Below are 17,719 nucleotides of genomic sequence, written 5' to 3' on the forward strand. Positions count from 1 at the left end.
AATTTACATTTCATTCTGCATAAATGAACTTTCCCCTTTACGGTGGAGGGCTATGTGATAAGATAGAAGGGCTATAAAAGTAATGATTTACAACTTCCTTTGGTTGGTGATACCTCTGGTTGATAAAACTTTGCTGGATGAAATGTTTTTTTCAAGGGATTGTGTTTGGGTTAACCTGAAATATGTTGAGATTTCACACCTTTTTAGAAAAAAACACTTCATAGACAATCTTCTGGGTTTCTATTCCTCTAAATGATGGTTGTGCCTGTCCTTGGTTGGTTGGTTCTGTACATGTATTCCACTGTTCAACTTGGAAAATAAAGCACATTTTGCTTACTCAGTTCTTACCTTTCAAACCTATCATAGGGAGAGAACTTAGCATTGTGGGTTGCTTGCCACTCAGCCCTAGCAAAACTCTGGCCATAGCCTCATTTGAGTGCATAGTGTTTTTATTTTACAGATCTTTAACTACACAAGGGTTTAGAAACCAAGTGGATAAAACATGACAAATACATGCATGCACATTCTTTCATGTATCTACTGATGGACCCAGATATCCAATGCAGAAGGACACCCACATGATGTATGCAATGTTAAATAATGCAGTGCTTTTTGCAGTAAGTAAAGTAACACATCTCTAAATATCTCTAAACACGCTCATATTTGCACTCAGAGGATTGGCATTGGATTGCATTGGAAGAATCTCAGTATAAATTCCATACAATTTACATTTCATTCTGCATAAATTAACTTTCCCCTTTACTGTGGAGGGCTATGTGATAAGATAGAAGAGCTATAAATGCAATGATTTACAACTTCCTTTGTTGGTGATACCTCTGGTTGATATAACTTTGCTGGATGAAATGTGTTTTCAAGGGATTGTGTTTTGGTTAAACTAAAGTTTGTTGAAGATTTGACTCTTTTTTAGAAAATAGACACTTCACTTCATAGACAATCTTCTGGGTTTCTCTACCTCTAAATTATCGTTGTACCTGTCCTTGGTTGGTTGGTTCTGTACATGTATTCCACTGTTCAACTTTGAAAATAAAGCACATTTTCCTTACTCAGTGCTTACCTTTAAAATCTATCATAGGGAGAAAACTTGCTTGCTTGCCACACAGCCCTAGCAAAACTCCATAAAAAAGCCATAGCCTCATTTGAGTGCATAGTGTTTTTATTATATAGATCTTTAACTACACAAGGGTTCTAAAACCAAGTGGATAAAACATGACAAATACATACGTACATGCACATTATTTCATGTACCCAGATGGACCCAGATATCCAATGCAGAAGGACACACACAGAATGTATGTAATGTTAAATAATGCAGTGCTTTTTGAAGTAAGTAAGTACCAGATCTCTCAATATCTTTGCTTTAAATTCAGTCACACTTCGTTCCCTTACTGATATACTTCACCCAGTGATGTATTTTCGAAATGTTTAACCATTCTCCTTAATTATGGGAAAATGAAAGTCCCCCTGTGCATCCTCACACAAGTACCCAGGTGCCCACCAAAACCAAGATCAATGTTCGGCGCCAAACTATTTCTCACATGTTTTCCCCGAGGAGTCCACGTATAATTGAGCAAACAAGTTCCCCCTTACGGCCACAAATTAGTCTTCTTGTGCATCCTTCTGTGGCATCACAAAATAGTTCCCACATGCTCTTACAAATCGGACCCCAAACCGGTCTTCACATGCTTTACCCAAGCAGGCCTCATATGCTCCATCAGAGTGGCTCTCATAGGCACCCCCAAACAAATCCCCAGCAACTATTTTTGAACCCTCAGTAGAGACAACGTACTGTTATTATCCAAGGCAGATGCTTTGCGGCTACAGAAAGCTAGCTTGAGCATAAATGCCTTAGATGTTGCCCTGCCTCTTCATGAACAGAGAGCACCAAAGGCTTGACAGCAATATTAGTCTTACTTTCAATAAGATGACAGACATTCTTGCAAAAAGACTATTTTTGATTACTCCTAATGAATATGTTTTCCCAGGACAGATGCGTATTTTTGTACAGAGAATGTGGTACTAATGAGTTTCAGATCAGTTTACATGGCTTTTAACCAGCACACTTATTCTGTAACATGGATGATGACACATGAGGTCACCCCGGAGAGCTCTGTTTATTTATTTGATTGTCTGTGTGAATATTTGTCAGCATGACATTTAGGTGTAATAGTCCTTGCACCACTAGAGGGCATCCTAAGTTTATCATCTGCAGAAGGTTGACCAAAATGTGGTCTTCTTAAAAGAGAGAGGATACTAAGGGTTGTTTTCAGTGTATGTCAGAAGGGTTGGAAGGTGAGACATTGTGCAGACTACAGTGTTCTGGTAAGATTTCAAAAGAGAAATTCTTATTTTTTTTAAGTCAGTAGAAAGTGAATCACTTAGTTGCAAAAGCTGATTTTGTGCATTTGTAAAGAGAGGCCAGAATGATTAGGAATGAGATTAGAGTTGAGTGCATACTGTGTTGTTTTGCTTAACATCTGTTGATTTGACTTTTCTGTTCTTATGGTCATTGTTGAACAACATTCACAAAGAATATTTGCTGTATAATATATCAGCCACTCTAATTGAAGGATCTCACTGGGTTTAAAAAAGCCTGAAAAGGAGCAATGAAGTGCATTGGAAGAGAAGTATGTATTATGGGCATGTGATTGTGCAATGCACTGCGGTTGCCGGTAAAACAGGGATGTGAAATAGCAAATTAAACTGGGTTATTTTTGAAGACAAATGAAAGATTTGTGTTAATGTTCTCATTTGTAGTAAAATGTAAACTTTAAAGTGTTGAAATACTTAAGTCACCCTCAATAATTTAGAAAGACATAATGTCAAGACAAAGGAATGTGCAATTATTGGTTAAAAATATCCCCGACAGACAGATGTCATTCCATTATTTCATCCTTAAGGCTGCTCATGTTTTCAAACCTTTGACTGGCTGATGTATAACAGTATGAGGATATCTAAAATGACCCCTCTTACTATCCAGCGCAGTCTAATTAAGGGTTTCTTGTCCTCTGCCTAGGCAGACAAGGGAACAAAAACTACAGCGTCTGTTCTAGTTCCACGTTACTGCTGGCGTAGCACAATATTTATCTTTTTTTAGTGTGCCCACTACAGCTGAAATAACCTAGTATTACTAGTGTAACACTTGCCCAAAGACTAAATGAATATAGCAAACATATCAACACTGGGAATGGTTGGTGAATGTAAACAATTTAACTGTAGACAGTTAAGGTTTAAGAAATAACATGTCATTACAAATTCAGTTGAACCAGGCTTTTGAAAAACTAGTCACATGGCGGGTTTGAACACTCGCCTGAGTTATTTCCTCTAAACAGTTGGAGGAAGGAAGAGGTGATATGCACTCAAGATATGCCAGGCATTTCAGGCTGGTTTCATTGGAAGAGCGGACATAAGCTAACAACTCTGTCTTTAAATGATCCTTCAGCTCTCTTGGTAAATTGTACACAAATGTGTTAATGGAGTAAGCTTTATTTTGGTCCACATTTTTTGTTCGGTTGCACTGTACAAAATGTAAATGAGGTCCTATCTGAAAATTACATTTGGGTTTTAAAATGTTGATAGGCTTACAATGTCTGGTGTTTCAATGTTTAGTTTACATTTTTGTTCAATGTGGCCTTTTGGGTTTATATTAACATCTCTCTTCTTTGTTTTTCTAATATCATATTCAGGGTTACAATGGCAGGTTGGGGAATGTGGTATACTTCACTTATGTTCTTTGCTGCTGTTACTCTAGAAGTAAGTTTCCTGTAATTCCTTTACCTCGTTCATGTTTCCATTTTGTACACTTGACCACTGTATTGGGTGTAGATTTATAAACACCACTTCATCTTGTCTAGAGTAAAAACTGGTAGCCTCAGTGACATGTCATACTTTCTTTTAAATTTAAAATGAGGTAGGGTCCTTCAGCTGGCATATCGTTGTTGATTAGACTTTTTGTGGCCATCATAGGTATCTTGTATAGAGATGGGTTTCGCACCAGAGGCAGTAGATGATGCATACACTGCATGCCATGAGGAGATGCTGAAAAAAATGTTGGCAGAGAAAGGAATTCTTCAGGAGGAGCTCAAGAACAACAGTGTGTTCCAGAGAGAGTGGAACACATCTAGCCACTGCCAAAAACAGATCCCTGGAGGTCTACTGCTCCATTCACAGGCTTTGCAAGCTTTTGGTAATTCTCGTTCTTTGTCTAAAGAATTCAATGAAGCTGTTATGACCAAAGGTGGGACACCCAGCATCTACAAAGACCAGTTCCGTTTTAAGTCCCTCCATTTCCTGCTGATGGACACCTTTCGGTTGCTGAAGAACGACTCACAGTGTAGTACTGTGTATTCCGGCATCTTTAAGGACTTCACTGCCGTGAAAGGAACTGAGGTGCGTTTCGGGGGGTTCTTCTCAGCAAACTTTGATAAAAGCACAGAGGAAGAGGGCTGTGCAGATGGTGGAACCCTGTTTACCATTACCACCTGTTCTATGATCAACTTGGAAGAGCATGCCTGTTCTCAAGAACATACTGTGCTGTTAATATCACCAGTGGAGGTGTTTAAAGTGGAGGATGTGAAGACTGGTGACACAGACTGCAAAAGAGAGATTGTGTTGACCTCCTCAAGATTCCATAGCAATCACAATTGTTATCTATTCCCCAGGTAAGACAATACAGAAAATGTTTAAAACAACATATTATATATTTTTTCATTTTTGGTGTGGGAAAGGGACTTAATTTTAGTATACTGGCCCTTTAGACTTTCAAATGTGCGCAATGTAACTTATAATGTGCATATTGTAGATACTCTTGACTCCTGCCTAAGTATGTATTAATGTGTGGCTATATTAGCTCTATTAGAACATTAGCATTTAAGGGTACAGCATTGTCTAGTGAGAATGTGGGAGCCACATTTTGCTACCCTCTCAGTTTACACCAGGATTATACAAGTAACTTTGTGTATGATTATACCCAGCTACATTTGTCATCATGAGACACATTTCACTATTGTTGTTCATGTTTCCTGACAGATGCATGATCTGTTTTCTGGGTATAACTAGTGCTCACATTGTGATCCACGTTTAAAAAGCTTTTCTTTAATTTTCCCAGGGATCCTACCACTTCTGTTCCAACAGCTCATACTACTTCAGCTACGGCTGATTCCCCTGCTGGGGGATCTTCCACCCAATGGGTGAGCTCCAGTGGGGTTGTTCTCCTGACTGCAGTTCTTCACATCTGCCTCATTTGTCTTGCACCGTGACTCAGATGCTGATCTGTGAAACCCTAAATAAAATCACACACACACACACACACATATCTTTCAGACCCTTCCTCAACACACGATGAGCTATGTGCTTCAAAATGCACGGAAAACATTTGCATTAAGAGGATTGCATTGTAAGAATCAGTGTATAAATGCCATACAATTTACATTTCATTCTGCATAAATGAACTTTTCCTTCTACTGTGGAGGGCTATATATGTAATGACTTAAATTGTCCTTTGTTACTGATAGGCCTACCTCTGGTTTATATAACTTTGCTGAATGAAATGTGTTTTCAAGGTATTATGTTTTGGTCGAATTGAAATATGTTGAAGTGATGAAGGATTTGACACCTTTTAAGAAAATAGACACTTCAATTTATAGACAATCTTCTGGGTTTCTATACATCTCCATGATGGTTGTACCTTTCCTTTCCTACTGTTCAACTTTGAAAATAAAGGACATTTTTCTTACTCAGTGCTTACCTTTAAAATCTTTCATAGGGAGAAAACTAAGCATTGTTGGTTGCTTGCCAGTCAGCCCTAGCAAAACTCTGGCTTTATCCTCATTTGAGTGCATAGTGTTTTTATTATACAGATCTTTAACTACACAAGGGTTTATATATAAACTGTAGTGGATAAAAAACCAAGCGGATAAAACATGATAAAATACATACATGCCCATTCTTTCATGTATCTTCATAGATTTATCTACTGATGGACCCAAATCTCCAGTGCAGAAGGACACCCACAGAATGTATGCCATGTTAAATCATGCAGTGCTTTTTGCAGAAAGTAAAGTACCACATCTCAAAATATCTTGCATTAAATTCAGTCTCACTTCCTTACTGATATACTTCACAGAGTGATGTATTTTCAAAATGTGTAGCCTTTCTCCTTAATTGTAGGAGAAAAATATAATTAAAAGGGTATGCCTCCCTCATAATGGAGTTCCTGTACAGGATGTTGTCTCTACGTACTTGAAGATAAACTCGAATGTAGTGTCAGTCCTGTTTTTTCCATCACTGTTGGCTGTTACCATGGAAAGGAAGAACTTAGTGGATTTTCCAGTTTAAGTCATTATCAGTGCAGTCTCTGAACAAGCAGCTCAGTGAGTGAGTGACCTTGAATGTTGCTTTCTCCTGGCCATGTTTTGTGGTCCAATATATTAAAGACTCATATATAAGGTTTGATTACTCAAGGGATGGAAGCTGAAGTTTACAATTTATCCATTAGGTTATATTAGAGATTTTTACTGTTAGTTTCCATGGTAGATTGTCAACAGTGCTTTCTGGATTTCTAAATGCAATGATACGTTTTTTTAAACACAATGTTTTTTGCTTTTGGTCAGTATAGCACCAAATCTTTCCTATACATATATAGAAATGACATTGATTGTCTTAAAATATATGACAACATTCTATGCCAAAAACCTTTAAAAGATATGGTGTCAATAGAACACCAATCAAAATATCAACAGAACATATCAACGAAAACAAAAGCAACTCTGGGTTGTTGATGTGAGATGGCATTTTTACTGTCAAGATAAAAATGTAATTAGTATTGTCATCATTAAAATGCAATGGTTAAACATTTATTTGATTTACATGGACCTGAAAAATTGCTTTGTTATTAGATGTCTCAAATTTCAAAATGTATTTATGGTGTGACGTTTTCGAGCATGGTTCAATACATTGTAATTTTAATACATTTAAAAGAAAATCAAGTACAATTCACATTGTCTTTATGACACACAAAATAACAAAACATTTGTTTTTATCTCATAGTATCTTAAAAAAACAGTTGAGTATTGCATTAAGGGTATCTCCCTTAATGCAATACTCAACTGTTTTTTTAAGATACTATGAGATAAAAACAAATGTTTTGTTATTTTGTGTGTCATAATCATCTCTCATCTTAAATTTTAACAGTTTAAAAAGGATGACAGCAAGATTTGACTCGCATTTATTGTACTAGCTCAACAAATTATGGGTGGAAACAATTTAATTTTAGATAATTAACATTATTTGTCTAACAATGACCATTTACATTTAGTAATTTAGCAGACACTTTTATCCAAAGCGACGTTCAGCGAACAATCAAGGTACGAGCAATAGAGACCTAGTATTACAATGAATACTACTTTACCACTACTTTACCACATTCCTGCACTCAAATAGAAAGTGCAGGAATGTAACAACTGTAAGTGCAAGTTAAGTATTAGTTAGAGGAGATAGCATTCGAGGAAAGATAAGGAGAAGTAGAGGAAGGAAGAGGAAGGGAAAGGAAGATTATGAATGAAGATTAATCTCTCTTGTTTCATGTCACACCAAAGGTCACATTTAAGCTGCAGTTCAGTTAAAAGAAAGTATTGACATAGTTAGTGACCCCTTATTTGTTCTCATATTTGTCAACTACCCATTTGCTCTCCCAACTCTCCTCCCTGCATTCCTTACAAATACCTCTCTCGGGTTCTGAATAATGGCTCCTCTCTCTTTCTAATCTGCTTCTAGCTTTCTCATCACTTTATAAATCCCTCCATCTATCCCTGTCTCTCATTAACAATAGCTATTTTTATCTGATGGCTCAGAGTGACAAAATGGAGGACATAGGAAAAGGCTTCTTCTCAAAATGTCTGATGGCAGCCCTTACTTAGACAGTAAGTAATTTTCTTTGTTAATCACACAATCAAATTACACACCTCATAGCTAATCAGTTTTATCATGTTCATATTCAAGGATTTACTGGGCTAAATAATGGTATCCTATATTGAAGCAATCACCTTTTTATTTTTCTGTAGTCATCTTAAGCAAATGTGTCTCACAAAAACAAAAACAAATAAAAGGTTTCTGTTTGTGTTGAAGTAACTGCGTGAGGGAATCACCATGACTCTCCTGAGGTGTCCCAACGTTTGGATATTTGGTTTGAAATAAAGAGGGGAAAGAACTTTGAATAGCAGGTGCATCAGTGCCCATACAGCTTGAACAACAACAAAATCAGTTGACCAGTCAGACAATGAAAGGTAAAGCTCATGTTTGACTCCAATTGACTGTCATGGAACAATAGTCCTTTGGTTGTCCTTAGATCCATGTGACCATGGACAAAGCCCTGAATGCTGTTGACAATACATTCTCCACCTGCCTCAAGGAGATGCTGCAGAGAGTCATGGGTCCAGGAGGCCTACTCCAACGTGTGCTAAGGGGCACACAAATTTCAAGGTGGCATGGCAAGGGTCCAATAAACCATGTCGGTCATACACATCTTACTCAAGAATCCACTGGCCTGCCGGGTCAGCATCCAGTGGGACTCTTTTCAGACTGAGAAGGCGTTTGTTACACCGTTACAATGGTGAAGGAACTGCTAGTAAATAAGTGCTTAAAGTGTTTAATTGACCAAACAACGGCCAATAGCTCCATTGTAAGTGGCCCATTTCTGTGTGAGAGAGAGTGTGTGACTGGCATATGCTGTCACACACTCCTGTTGGTCATTCACCTGATCAAACACAGATCCATTGGCAGCCTGAGCAGCATCTGTATACAACTTCAAGATCTTGTTGAACACTATATGGGCCATCACTGGAGGACTGGTTATGGCTTGCTTTAACACACTAAATGCCTCCTCACATTCATCAGACCAGTTGACAGCAACACCTCTCTGTGTCAGGAAGTTCAGAGGTGCAGCTGTGGCAGCTAAGCCTTGTACAAATCTTCTATAGTAAGAGCACAAACCAAGGAAGGCATACACTTCAGTGGGGTGGTATAGGCCAATGCTTGACATTCTCCAAGTTCTACATCAGTATGTAGGCACTCTCTGGAAACGTGTCCGAGGAAAGATACATGACTGCATGCAAGATGACACTTGCTGAGCTTACGTTTCAAGCCAGCAGTTTGGAAACAGGTAAACACTTCCTGTTGTCTTTGTAGATGTCCCAGGAATGTCTAGCTAAACACTAAAACGTTGTCCATGTAGATAAGACAAACTGTCCAATGGAGACCCTGCATTATAAGCTCCATAAAACTTTGAAAGGTAGGGGGGGCATTTGTGATTCTATTGGCATGACTTCAACATGGTACAGTGAACAGACAGTGGTGAAGGCTGTTTTTCTGTACTTGTTGTCTAATTCACCTAGCCAATAACCACTTGACCAGTCTGTTGAACTGCCATGGAAGACTATCCAAACCATCAGCAGTTCATTGCAGACGATATGCATCCCAGTAACTGAATAAAGTAGAAATTGATGCAAAATCTGTAGCTCTTATCCTTTTTTTACTTTGACCACGGGTAAGGCCCAGGGGCTACAACTTTCCTCAGTGATGTCATGGGCTTACAGCTGCTGAATTTGCTACTCCAGCTATGCTCTCACCTCTGGAAAGCCTATGCTGTCCTGATGGTGTGTCTGACAACATTTGTGCGGCCATAATCATGGTCATGGGCATTGAAAACATAGTCAGTCAAAAGTCTCTCCAATTGTTGTGTCTCATCTCTGTTCAATAGACAGTGACTGAGGTCTGGATGATGGCTGAACCTGCTCACTGGGCACAGTAGGCCCCATTACAGTGAACTCCTAACCCTGTTGTACATGTAACCAGGGACCAAATAGACTGAGTCTGAATAGTGCAGAAATGGCAATCCCATTTTTCACTTGTGACACAGTGCATGCTTTATACAACCCTGGGATGGTGCTTGAACATGGCTCAAAAACTCCTACAGAGCCCTGCAGTCCAGTTCCATACTGTAGGTGTTGCTCCCTCAAATCAATCACCACATGATGTGTACAGAGGAAGTCCCAACCAAGAATCACTTGTAGACTGATGTTTTTGACTACCAGTACATTATGTGTTGATGCCTACACTCCATGTCTAAAGGTACTGGTCAATGTCCTCACAGTGTCTAAACATTCTTCAGTTACTGACCTTGCTAGCATGTTTGACCATATCTTCCGGACAGCAAAAACAAAGACTGTGGGGGTTTCCTCTGCAGATAGGGGGTGTATAGGGCCTCTCTCTCCATAGCAGCAGACACTTGGCCCGTAGTGTCTGCTACCTGTCGTTTTCCTGCGTCAAGTGGTCTGTGGTGTCAAAGCACACATGCTGATGGTGTTCCTTTGTGGTATGGCGTCCTGGCTGGAAAGATCAAATGATCTGGAGAAGTGTCCCTTTGAACTTTGGGCAGCAGAGTATGGCCGCGTGTATGTGCTCATCTGTTCATTTCGGCTGGTGTGACATTAGTCCTCCCATCTGGGGCGGTAGTAGTCATGGTTGCTGGTTGCCCACCTGCCATCTTGCCTATCAGTATTATACTATAATAGTTTCCTGATATGCTCGGAACTGTGGTCATGTTCATTGTTGTTTGCCAGCCCATATGTTTATAAAGTATATGACTGAAGTGAAAGCTGCACAAACTCTGACACAAATTACATTTCATAAATTCACTAATATATGTGTCCATTTTTTTCAATTTCATGTCAGAGAGCACAGCCTTAATTATGAGAACGCAAAAAGTAAGTCATTGAGTCATTTTTAGTCCATTTGAAAGGCTTTCCCCCCATTTTTCAAATATACTGCCAAGGCTAAATTACTACATGTCCACATTTTATCCTTGAGCCAGTGACTTGAAATTGTTTTACAAAATTAAACAACTCAAATAACACAATGCCCTTTCAGGACGTAAATAGCACACCCTGTGCAGTCAGTAGTCCTTTTATACAGAGATCCCGCAATAATCATCTCAAGAAGAACCCTCATCATGCCGTCTTCACTTGTATGCTGAACAGAGGTGGCATAATGACGCCCCAGTTAGTCCTTTAACATAGTTTTTCTCGGATCAGAGGAGTGTCATTTAACATAGCAACTAACTTTATCTATAAAGCCGCGTTCGAGACCACTTGGATCTCAGATATTTTCAACTCTCAACTTTCAACGAAAATTGCACTGGAACGCCACTTGAAGATGTACATCTGTCATAGAAACTCCCCAAATCCACGGCTTCGGTGTAACACATCATTTCATCAAAATTACATTGTTGTCAATATGGTGAGGAACCAAACAGAGACGTTGACTATATCGAAAGTTAAAAACATGTAATGTGTGAGAAGCTGCTTGAAGAGGCAGTGTCAAAATGAACAGGAAATAAACATAATTGTTTGTAATAAATGTACATAATTATTGATAGCCCGCAGATAGAAGAAAAATCCACTGTTAAGTCGTCACCACATTATTGGGTTCACATTTGGCTCGAACGCATTAAAGTCGGAGCTGGGAAATATGTGGACGTTACGAACTCCGAGGTGTCTTGAATGCGCCATAACAAATGCGTCGGGTAAATACAATCTAGCCCATTCTTACTTTCAAAATCAATGATTAGTGACAGTGACACTGAAAATGAAAGCAATGTTCAAACTTAAGCAAAGTTGGTGTTAATGCTTATCATATCAGATTTGTGGGTTCTGACAACACAGTAGGCCTAGTCCTGACTGTTTTGGTTAGCTGTTGAGCTGCGCCACACCCCTATTCCGCCATGCCGGCTGTCCCGTTTGCACAGACGTCGTTCAGCCTCTCCGCTGCTGGATCAGTGGTGGAACAACAATGTTGCCCCCGCAATAGTCCCGACTTGAACGCGGTGTGTAAAAAGCTTCATTGTTTGTTTCTAATATTGAAAACCAGGCTGGTTCCTGCCGTGTAATTTTGAAAAAGGCGATGGAAATGAGTGGTAGCGGGGCGGGGGTGAGATTCCTGCTGCTGGATTCAGAACAGTCAAACAAGGGAGGGAAAGGAAACGAGACATTTCCGTTCATTCATCTCCACATCTCTATTTTATATGCTTCACGTCTTGCCTTGCAACTACTTTTCCTTTCCTTGATTTTCCCCTTTACTTACGAAATTAATCTCCAGGCCAGTGTTATGTTGTTTTCTATTTTTAATTTTTTTATCCTTCTGTATGGATTCTCTACATTTTGAAATATCAAATGCAATTTGTTTCTCAGTAATGGCTCTAGTTTGTTTGGAAACATAATTTAGCATATTGTAGCCAGCACTATGGAGGTGTTTCTATGTCATCTTTATAAAAAAAAGTGTTGTTGTTCTGCTTTATATAATAGGCTATGACCACCTAGATCTTGCTTTTACTCCCTTAACCTCCGGAAGATTACTCTCAACTGCATTCAACATTTATGAAGTGAGCCAGCAACGTCAGTTAGTATACCTCATAGCAAGTTACATTCAGTAGGGCCTACCATAAAACACAATTTCTCTGATGGTGAGACAATTTACTAACTGCATTGTCAAACCTGAAGGCAGGCTAGAATTTGTATTTATTTATTGATATTGATATTAGGATTAGAAGGGTTAGGAGCTGTTTGACTACATTGTAAAAAAAAAATAAATAAATAATAATAATTTTACAGTTAATAACTCTACATTTTTACAGTGGTTTTCTGTTTTGTGAAATTGTATACAAAACTACGTATAATAATTGAGGTTAACTATAAATTAAAAACATGACTGCTTTTTTAAGGCCAATGCCAATAATGACAAATTACATGGATTTCATTTTTTTTCTACAGAAAATAACTGTATTATTTATACATAATTTTTCCATTTTTCTAAAATACATGCAAATGTAAATAATATTACACTGATAATCTGTAATTAAATATGTAGCTCATTATATTTAGGTTTATGTACATACTTACAATTTATCATGTTTCTATGTACATTTACAGTGAATTCCTAAAAAATTCAGCATAAACATTTTTGCAACCCATTTTCATTAAACTGTTAGAACCTTGATGTTTTTTGGCAAATTCTACCTAAAATTCCATGCCCAAATGTAAAGGCCTACTAAAAAGTATTATTTTATGTTTTCCACGTACAGACTTAGCAGAGTTTTCCATAGCAACCATAGATATATGATAACAACTGTAAAATAGTTTTGGGTGCGCGCGTTGTGACAGACTGACAGGTCAGTCAACCTATGATATTAGTTACTGGTTCGCGTATCTTGCTGGCTGATTGGGTTATCCTGATAAGCAAGGGGTCATTGAAGAGCTTCTAGATGATGGCCTTTCAACCATAGATACACCTTTGCTTTTTACCGTGTACAACACAAGACTTGCCTGAGCCGGAAGTAGTTTCCATTCCACACAAACCACTTATCCACAAGATTTTGGAGTGTCTGTGGGAATTGGTGCATATTTAGCGACAAGATTTTCGCTCAAACCACACCACACTCAAAGATTTTTGTACAGACCTCACTTTGTTCATTCGGTTTAAATCAAGCCACCCCTGAACTAAACACCGCTATACATATTTGGAACCCATTCTAACGGCATCGGCAAGCCTGGTCTAGTCACACAAGAGCATTGTCCAAATTCCCCAATGCTGAATGGGCACTAAATCCAACAGACCCACTCCAAAATATTGTGGAAAGACTTCCTAGAAGAGAGGCAGCTGTTACAGAGTAGTTTTGGAATGAGATGTGCGTGAAACTCATATATGTGTGATGGTCAGGTGTCCCAATACTTTTGACCTGACCTTACCTTGGATCTGGCTGGCCCAGAGCAATGCAGAACAATAAAGACGAGACAAGGGGGAAATTACTTTGCAATGGACTGACTCACTCCATGTAGTTTAATATGAGTCTGAAGTCAAATGTTGTAACTGTTGTGGGTAGAGGCTATTGTCATGTTCCTGCTGAGCTCCGCTCCGTCCACGCCCCCATCAGCTCACTCACTGCATTCAGGTTCCCAATCACACAAGCACATACACCTGTTTCACTCTCACTCATACTCTCAGCTGCATGTCATCAGTATCTTTCACCGTCCCAGCTGCACTGCATTCAGGTCCCCAATCACATGATCACACACACCTGATTCACTCCCTATATATAACCTGCACTCCCCTCACTCTGTGTTTGGTCTCATCGCTACAAAGACAAAACCTTTGTCCGAGACCTCTAGCTATGTGACCCACTCTCGTCCCTGGGATTCCGCCTCCCGGCCACCGGCAACTACAACCCCATTGTTAGCTGGCTTCCAACCAAGCAAGCTCTCTGTCCATGGGCGTCCAGCCCCGGAAGCTCCCTGTCTGTTGGCTTCCGAGTCAGCCAGTTTGGTGCCGCCAGACTTTCAGGACGGCATTATCCAGAGTGCCGTGCATACGGCACCGGGAGTAATGTGACTGTCTTGTTCGGCTTGTAGCCGTGTACCTCTGTTCTTTGCCCTTGCACTCGGTAGCCAGAGTGAGACTCTGTGCGATCTTTAGTTCATGTTCCTAGTTCTTGTTCTTTGTGTTAGAACTCTGTCTGTTAACCCTTTCGTGGATTTGTATACTCTGCTTATGTTTTTTCCTGTTCCCGATTGTACTCCATCAATAAACTCAGCCTCACCCGAAACTCTCCGTCTGACACTCCGTCCGTCAGTTAGCAGGCCAATCACAGTCTTCGCGAGCTGTGTGGGGCCGGAGTGGCTTTGTCGGATAGTCAGACATTTTGGGGAACGCACTTAAGCACGTAAAAGAGGGTTATGTAACTGCGCAAGGGGCTCTTGTGTATCTTCCGTTGTTACGCGTTGCGTTAAAAACTGAGTATAATCAGGCCTTGAGCCGCTACGTTCAGTGACCGCTATGTTGCACTGTCGACTTCCGGTACAAATTAATTTACCTTTTGTGCCATGCTTTTTTACTTCACTTAATTTTAAACATCTAGATGTATCTGTTTTGTTTAAACATAAACTCTAAACACAAACCCTGCAAGTCAATGTTTGAAATAATTGTAATCCATTTTATATAGTACCTTTAGAGTTTTTATTTTCGTCTTCCAAAATAAAACCATCATTTTACAATCTTGAGCATGTGTCAGCACTTTATTGAATGTGTATGATCATAAAAATGTAGGAACAATCTGTAAAATGACAGTTTCTCTGCTAAATGTAAAGTACTGTCACTTAATTGAAGGTGTTTCATTTTAATAAATGAGGTAAAATCTGTAATATACCAGTGTTTCTCTGCAAAACTGTTAGGGCTGCCACTTTATTGAAGGTGGTTAATCTTAATTTAAGAAGCCTGACCTAATTAATGGTGTTTTCTCGTAATAAATTAGGAATATTCTGTAAAATAACAGCATTTTTTGCTAGATTTATAGTACTGTCACTTTATTGAAAGTGCTCAATATTAATAATAGATACAAAAATCTGTAAAATAACAGTTTTTCTCTGCTGAACTGTTAGGACTGCCACTTTATTGAAGGTTTTTAATCTTAAATATCGAGGAAAACATTGTAAAATAACAGTGTTTCTCTGCTATACTTTTAGTACCCTAACTTAATTAAAGGTATTTGCTCGTAATAAATTAGGAAGAATCTGTAAAACTGTTTTTCTCTGCTAAACTGTTAGGGCTGTCACTTTATTAATGGTGTTTGATTGTATTAATTGAGGAAAAATCTATAAAATAACAGTGTTTCTCTGCAAATCCTTAAATGGAAATATCTGTAAATATAGTGTTTTTGCACTTTATTTGAATTAGGATGATTTACTTTAATTTTAAGGTTTTTGTTCTGCCAGTAATTTACTGTTTTTTTTTTACAGATTTTTTTTCTACAGTGTAGTGTGAACAGAAGGATTTGATCAGTCAATATTGAAACATAAATCCCTCTTCATATCCAATATGTGAACACCCATCTGTTGCTTGAAGACGTTTATGCAACCCATCACCCAAATGTAATGTCTCCTATTCCAAATGTCTTCTTCTTCTCTACTTCACTGAGCTGGTCTGACTAGTGTAGGTCATCATGATCACCATCACTGTGATTCATTGTGTTTCATCTTTGTTTAATGATGCCCTTTGATTGCCCAGCCTCAACCTACGAATAGATGTAAAAATGGCTAAGGGACAGAAAGTTATTTCTAATTGGTCTTGCATTATTGGCTTATGTAAGTTATGTGGTGATAAGCTGCAAGCCTGTTGACTCATCCATGAGGCATTTTCCACACAGACAGCACCCATGCTAGACCAAAGGTCAGCCGTTTTCACATGTGTGCTGACATTGCATTACTGGGAAGAGCTATTTACACTTATTTCACTTCACTTACTCTCTTCTACTCAACTTGTACAGTGTTGGCACTATTAATTCAGTTTTCCCACAAATGGTTCATTACAAGCTTGCAATGTTTAATCTAGTGTGAGACATACTTAAACCTTCTCTGCGTAGTGTTTTGGAAAAGTAAAATGGTGTCACAACCAGCCTAGGTCTTGCAGCTTTTATCTCTGAATTCAAAGAAAAGAAAATGCCTGTAAGGCAGGGAATGAGCTTGAAGCATCACAGCGTATCTGTCGTGAGACAGTAGTACAAGAGGCAGAGATGGGGGTAATGCCAAAAGATTTCCAAATTCGAAATGTGGGAACAACTCACGCCATACACTTTTAACCGTATAAATAACTTGCTCAGGTAATTTCCAGTATTATAGGTAATTCTGTCTTTATATTCCATAAAAGTTTTAGTGAGGATATTCAAAATAATTGTTGCACTGAGCAGAATTACAACTTTTCTTGACATTCACCAATTGTTTATTAGATGGAGAATGAAGGGATCGTTAGGATCTTCACTTAATCACATAAAACAAGGGTGGACGGCTTTGCTAATGCAGAGGAACACAACCAATCAAGGCGTGCAGGAACCTGCAAGCAACAATATCTTACCCTGCTACACAAGGGGTACAATATGCTGTCCTTGGGGACCCTTCTTTAAGTCATGACCAATGATTCATATGCAGACATCATCATGCTGCATCATGACATAAATGTGTACACAGATCCCCATGGTTACCAGAAATCTTTAGGAAGGGGAAATGAAACAAAAGTAGTCAGTGTTTCTATTTTAGTCTGAATACAAAGTGACTGCTCTCCATCTTGAGCCTCATTCCAGCTCCACCATCTCACTTGCTGAATCTGAATCAGCTGGGCCACAGAGGCCTAGCCTGGTATAAACAGACCCAAATTTACTTTGTGAATAGATAGGTTCTTCTGGTCATGTTCTAGTGGGGAAACAGCTCTGATTGCAGTTTTCGTTGTGATTTAGATTTATTCTGTGGTTCAAAAGCAGAATTCATTCACCTAATTTGGAGTTCAATGCATTTTGTTGTGAATTCATTCTTTTATTGACCATATTACAACATACATATTACAAGAAGTTCACACCAGAATTATTCAAATTATGAAATGGAACTGCAAACATAATACTGAATGTGTAGTAGTTGCAAAACATCAAAAAGAACCTCAACAACAACATCTCATAAGCGGTTTCTGGATTGAGATGCTACAGGCCTTTAATGAAGTACCAACACACTCTCACAATATTGAGGATGCTGACATTTTATAAGGGTACATTAAAAACTGGCAAATGTTCATTGAGCATTTAATAGCATGTAATATTGCACACTTGTTTGGCTGT

At 38.8% G+C, this 17,719-nt stretch overlaps 1 protein-coding gene across 1 annotated transcript; it reads left to right on the forward strand.

The window, feature by feature from the left end:
• Positions 1-2,297: 2,297 nt before the first annotated feature.
• On the forward strand, positions 2,298-5,731 carry LOC308364208 (ecto-ADP-ribosyltransferase 5-like). The gene is made up of 4 exons (XM_080837242.1): positions 2,298-2,340; positions 3,705-3,771; positions 3,985-4,679; positions 5,126-5,731. The coding sequence occupies exons 2-4, from the start codon at positions 3,712-3,714 to the stop codon at positions 5,274-5,276; spliced, it is 906 nt and encodes a 301-aa protein (XP_080693368.1). The 5' UTR covers positions 2,298-2,340; positions 3,705-3,711; the 3' UTR covers positions 5,277-5,731.
• The last annotated feature ends 11,988 nt before the right edge of the window (positions 5,732-17,719 follow it).

Source organism: Sprattus sprattus (assembly GCF_963457725.1).
Source record: "Sprattus sprattus genome assembly, chromosome: 4".
NCBI classification, from domain to species: Eukaryota; Metazoa; Chordata; class Actinopteri; order Clupeiformes; family Clupeidae; genus Sprattus; species Sprattus sprattus.

Bases quoted from the DNA above. Each gene is read 5' to 3' on its own strand.
- LOC308364208 (XM_080837242.1), top strand. From the start codon at position 3,712: ATGGCAGGTTGGGGAATGTGGTATACTTCACTTATGTTCTTTGCTGCT. The intron at 3,772-3,984 runs GTAAGTTTCCTG...TGGCCATCATAG, and splicing joins TTGCTGCTGTTACTCTAGAA to GTATCTTGTATAGAGATGGG. The intron at 4,680-5,125 runs GTAAGACAATAC...TAATTTTCCCAG, and splicing joins AATTGTTATCTATTCCCCAG to GGATCCTACCACTTCTGTTC.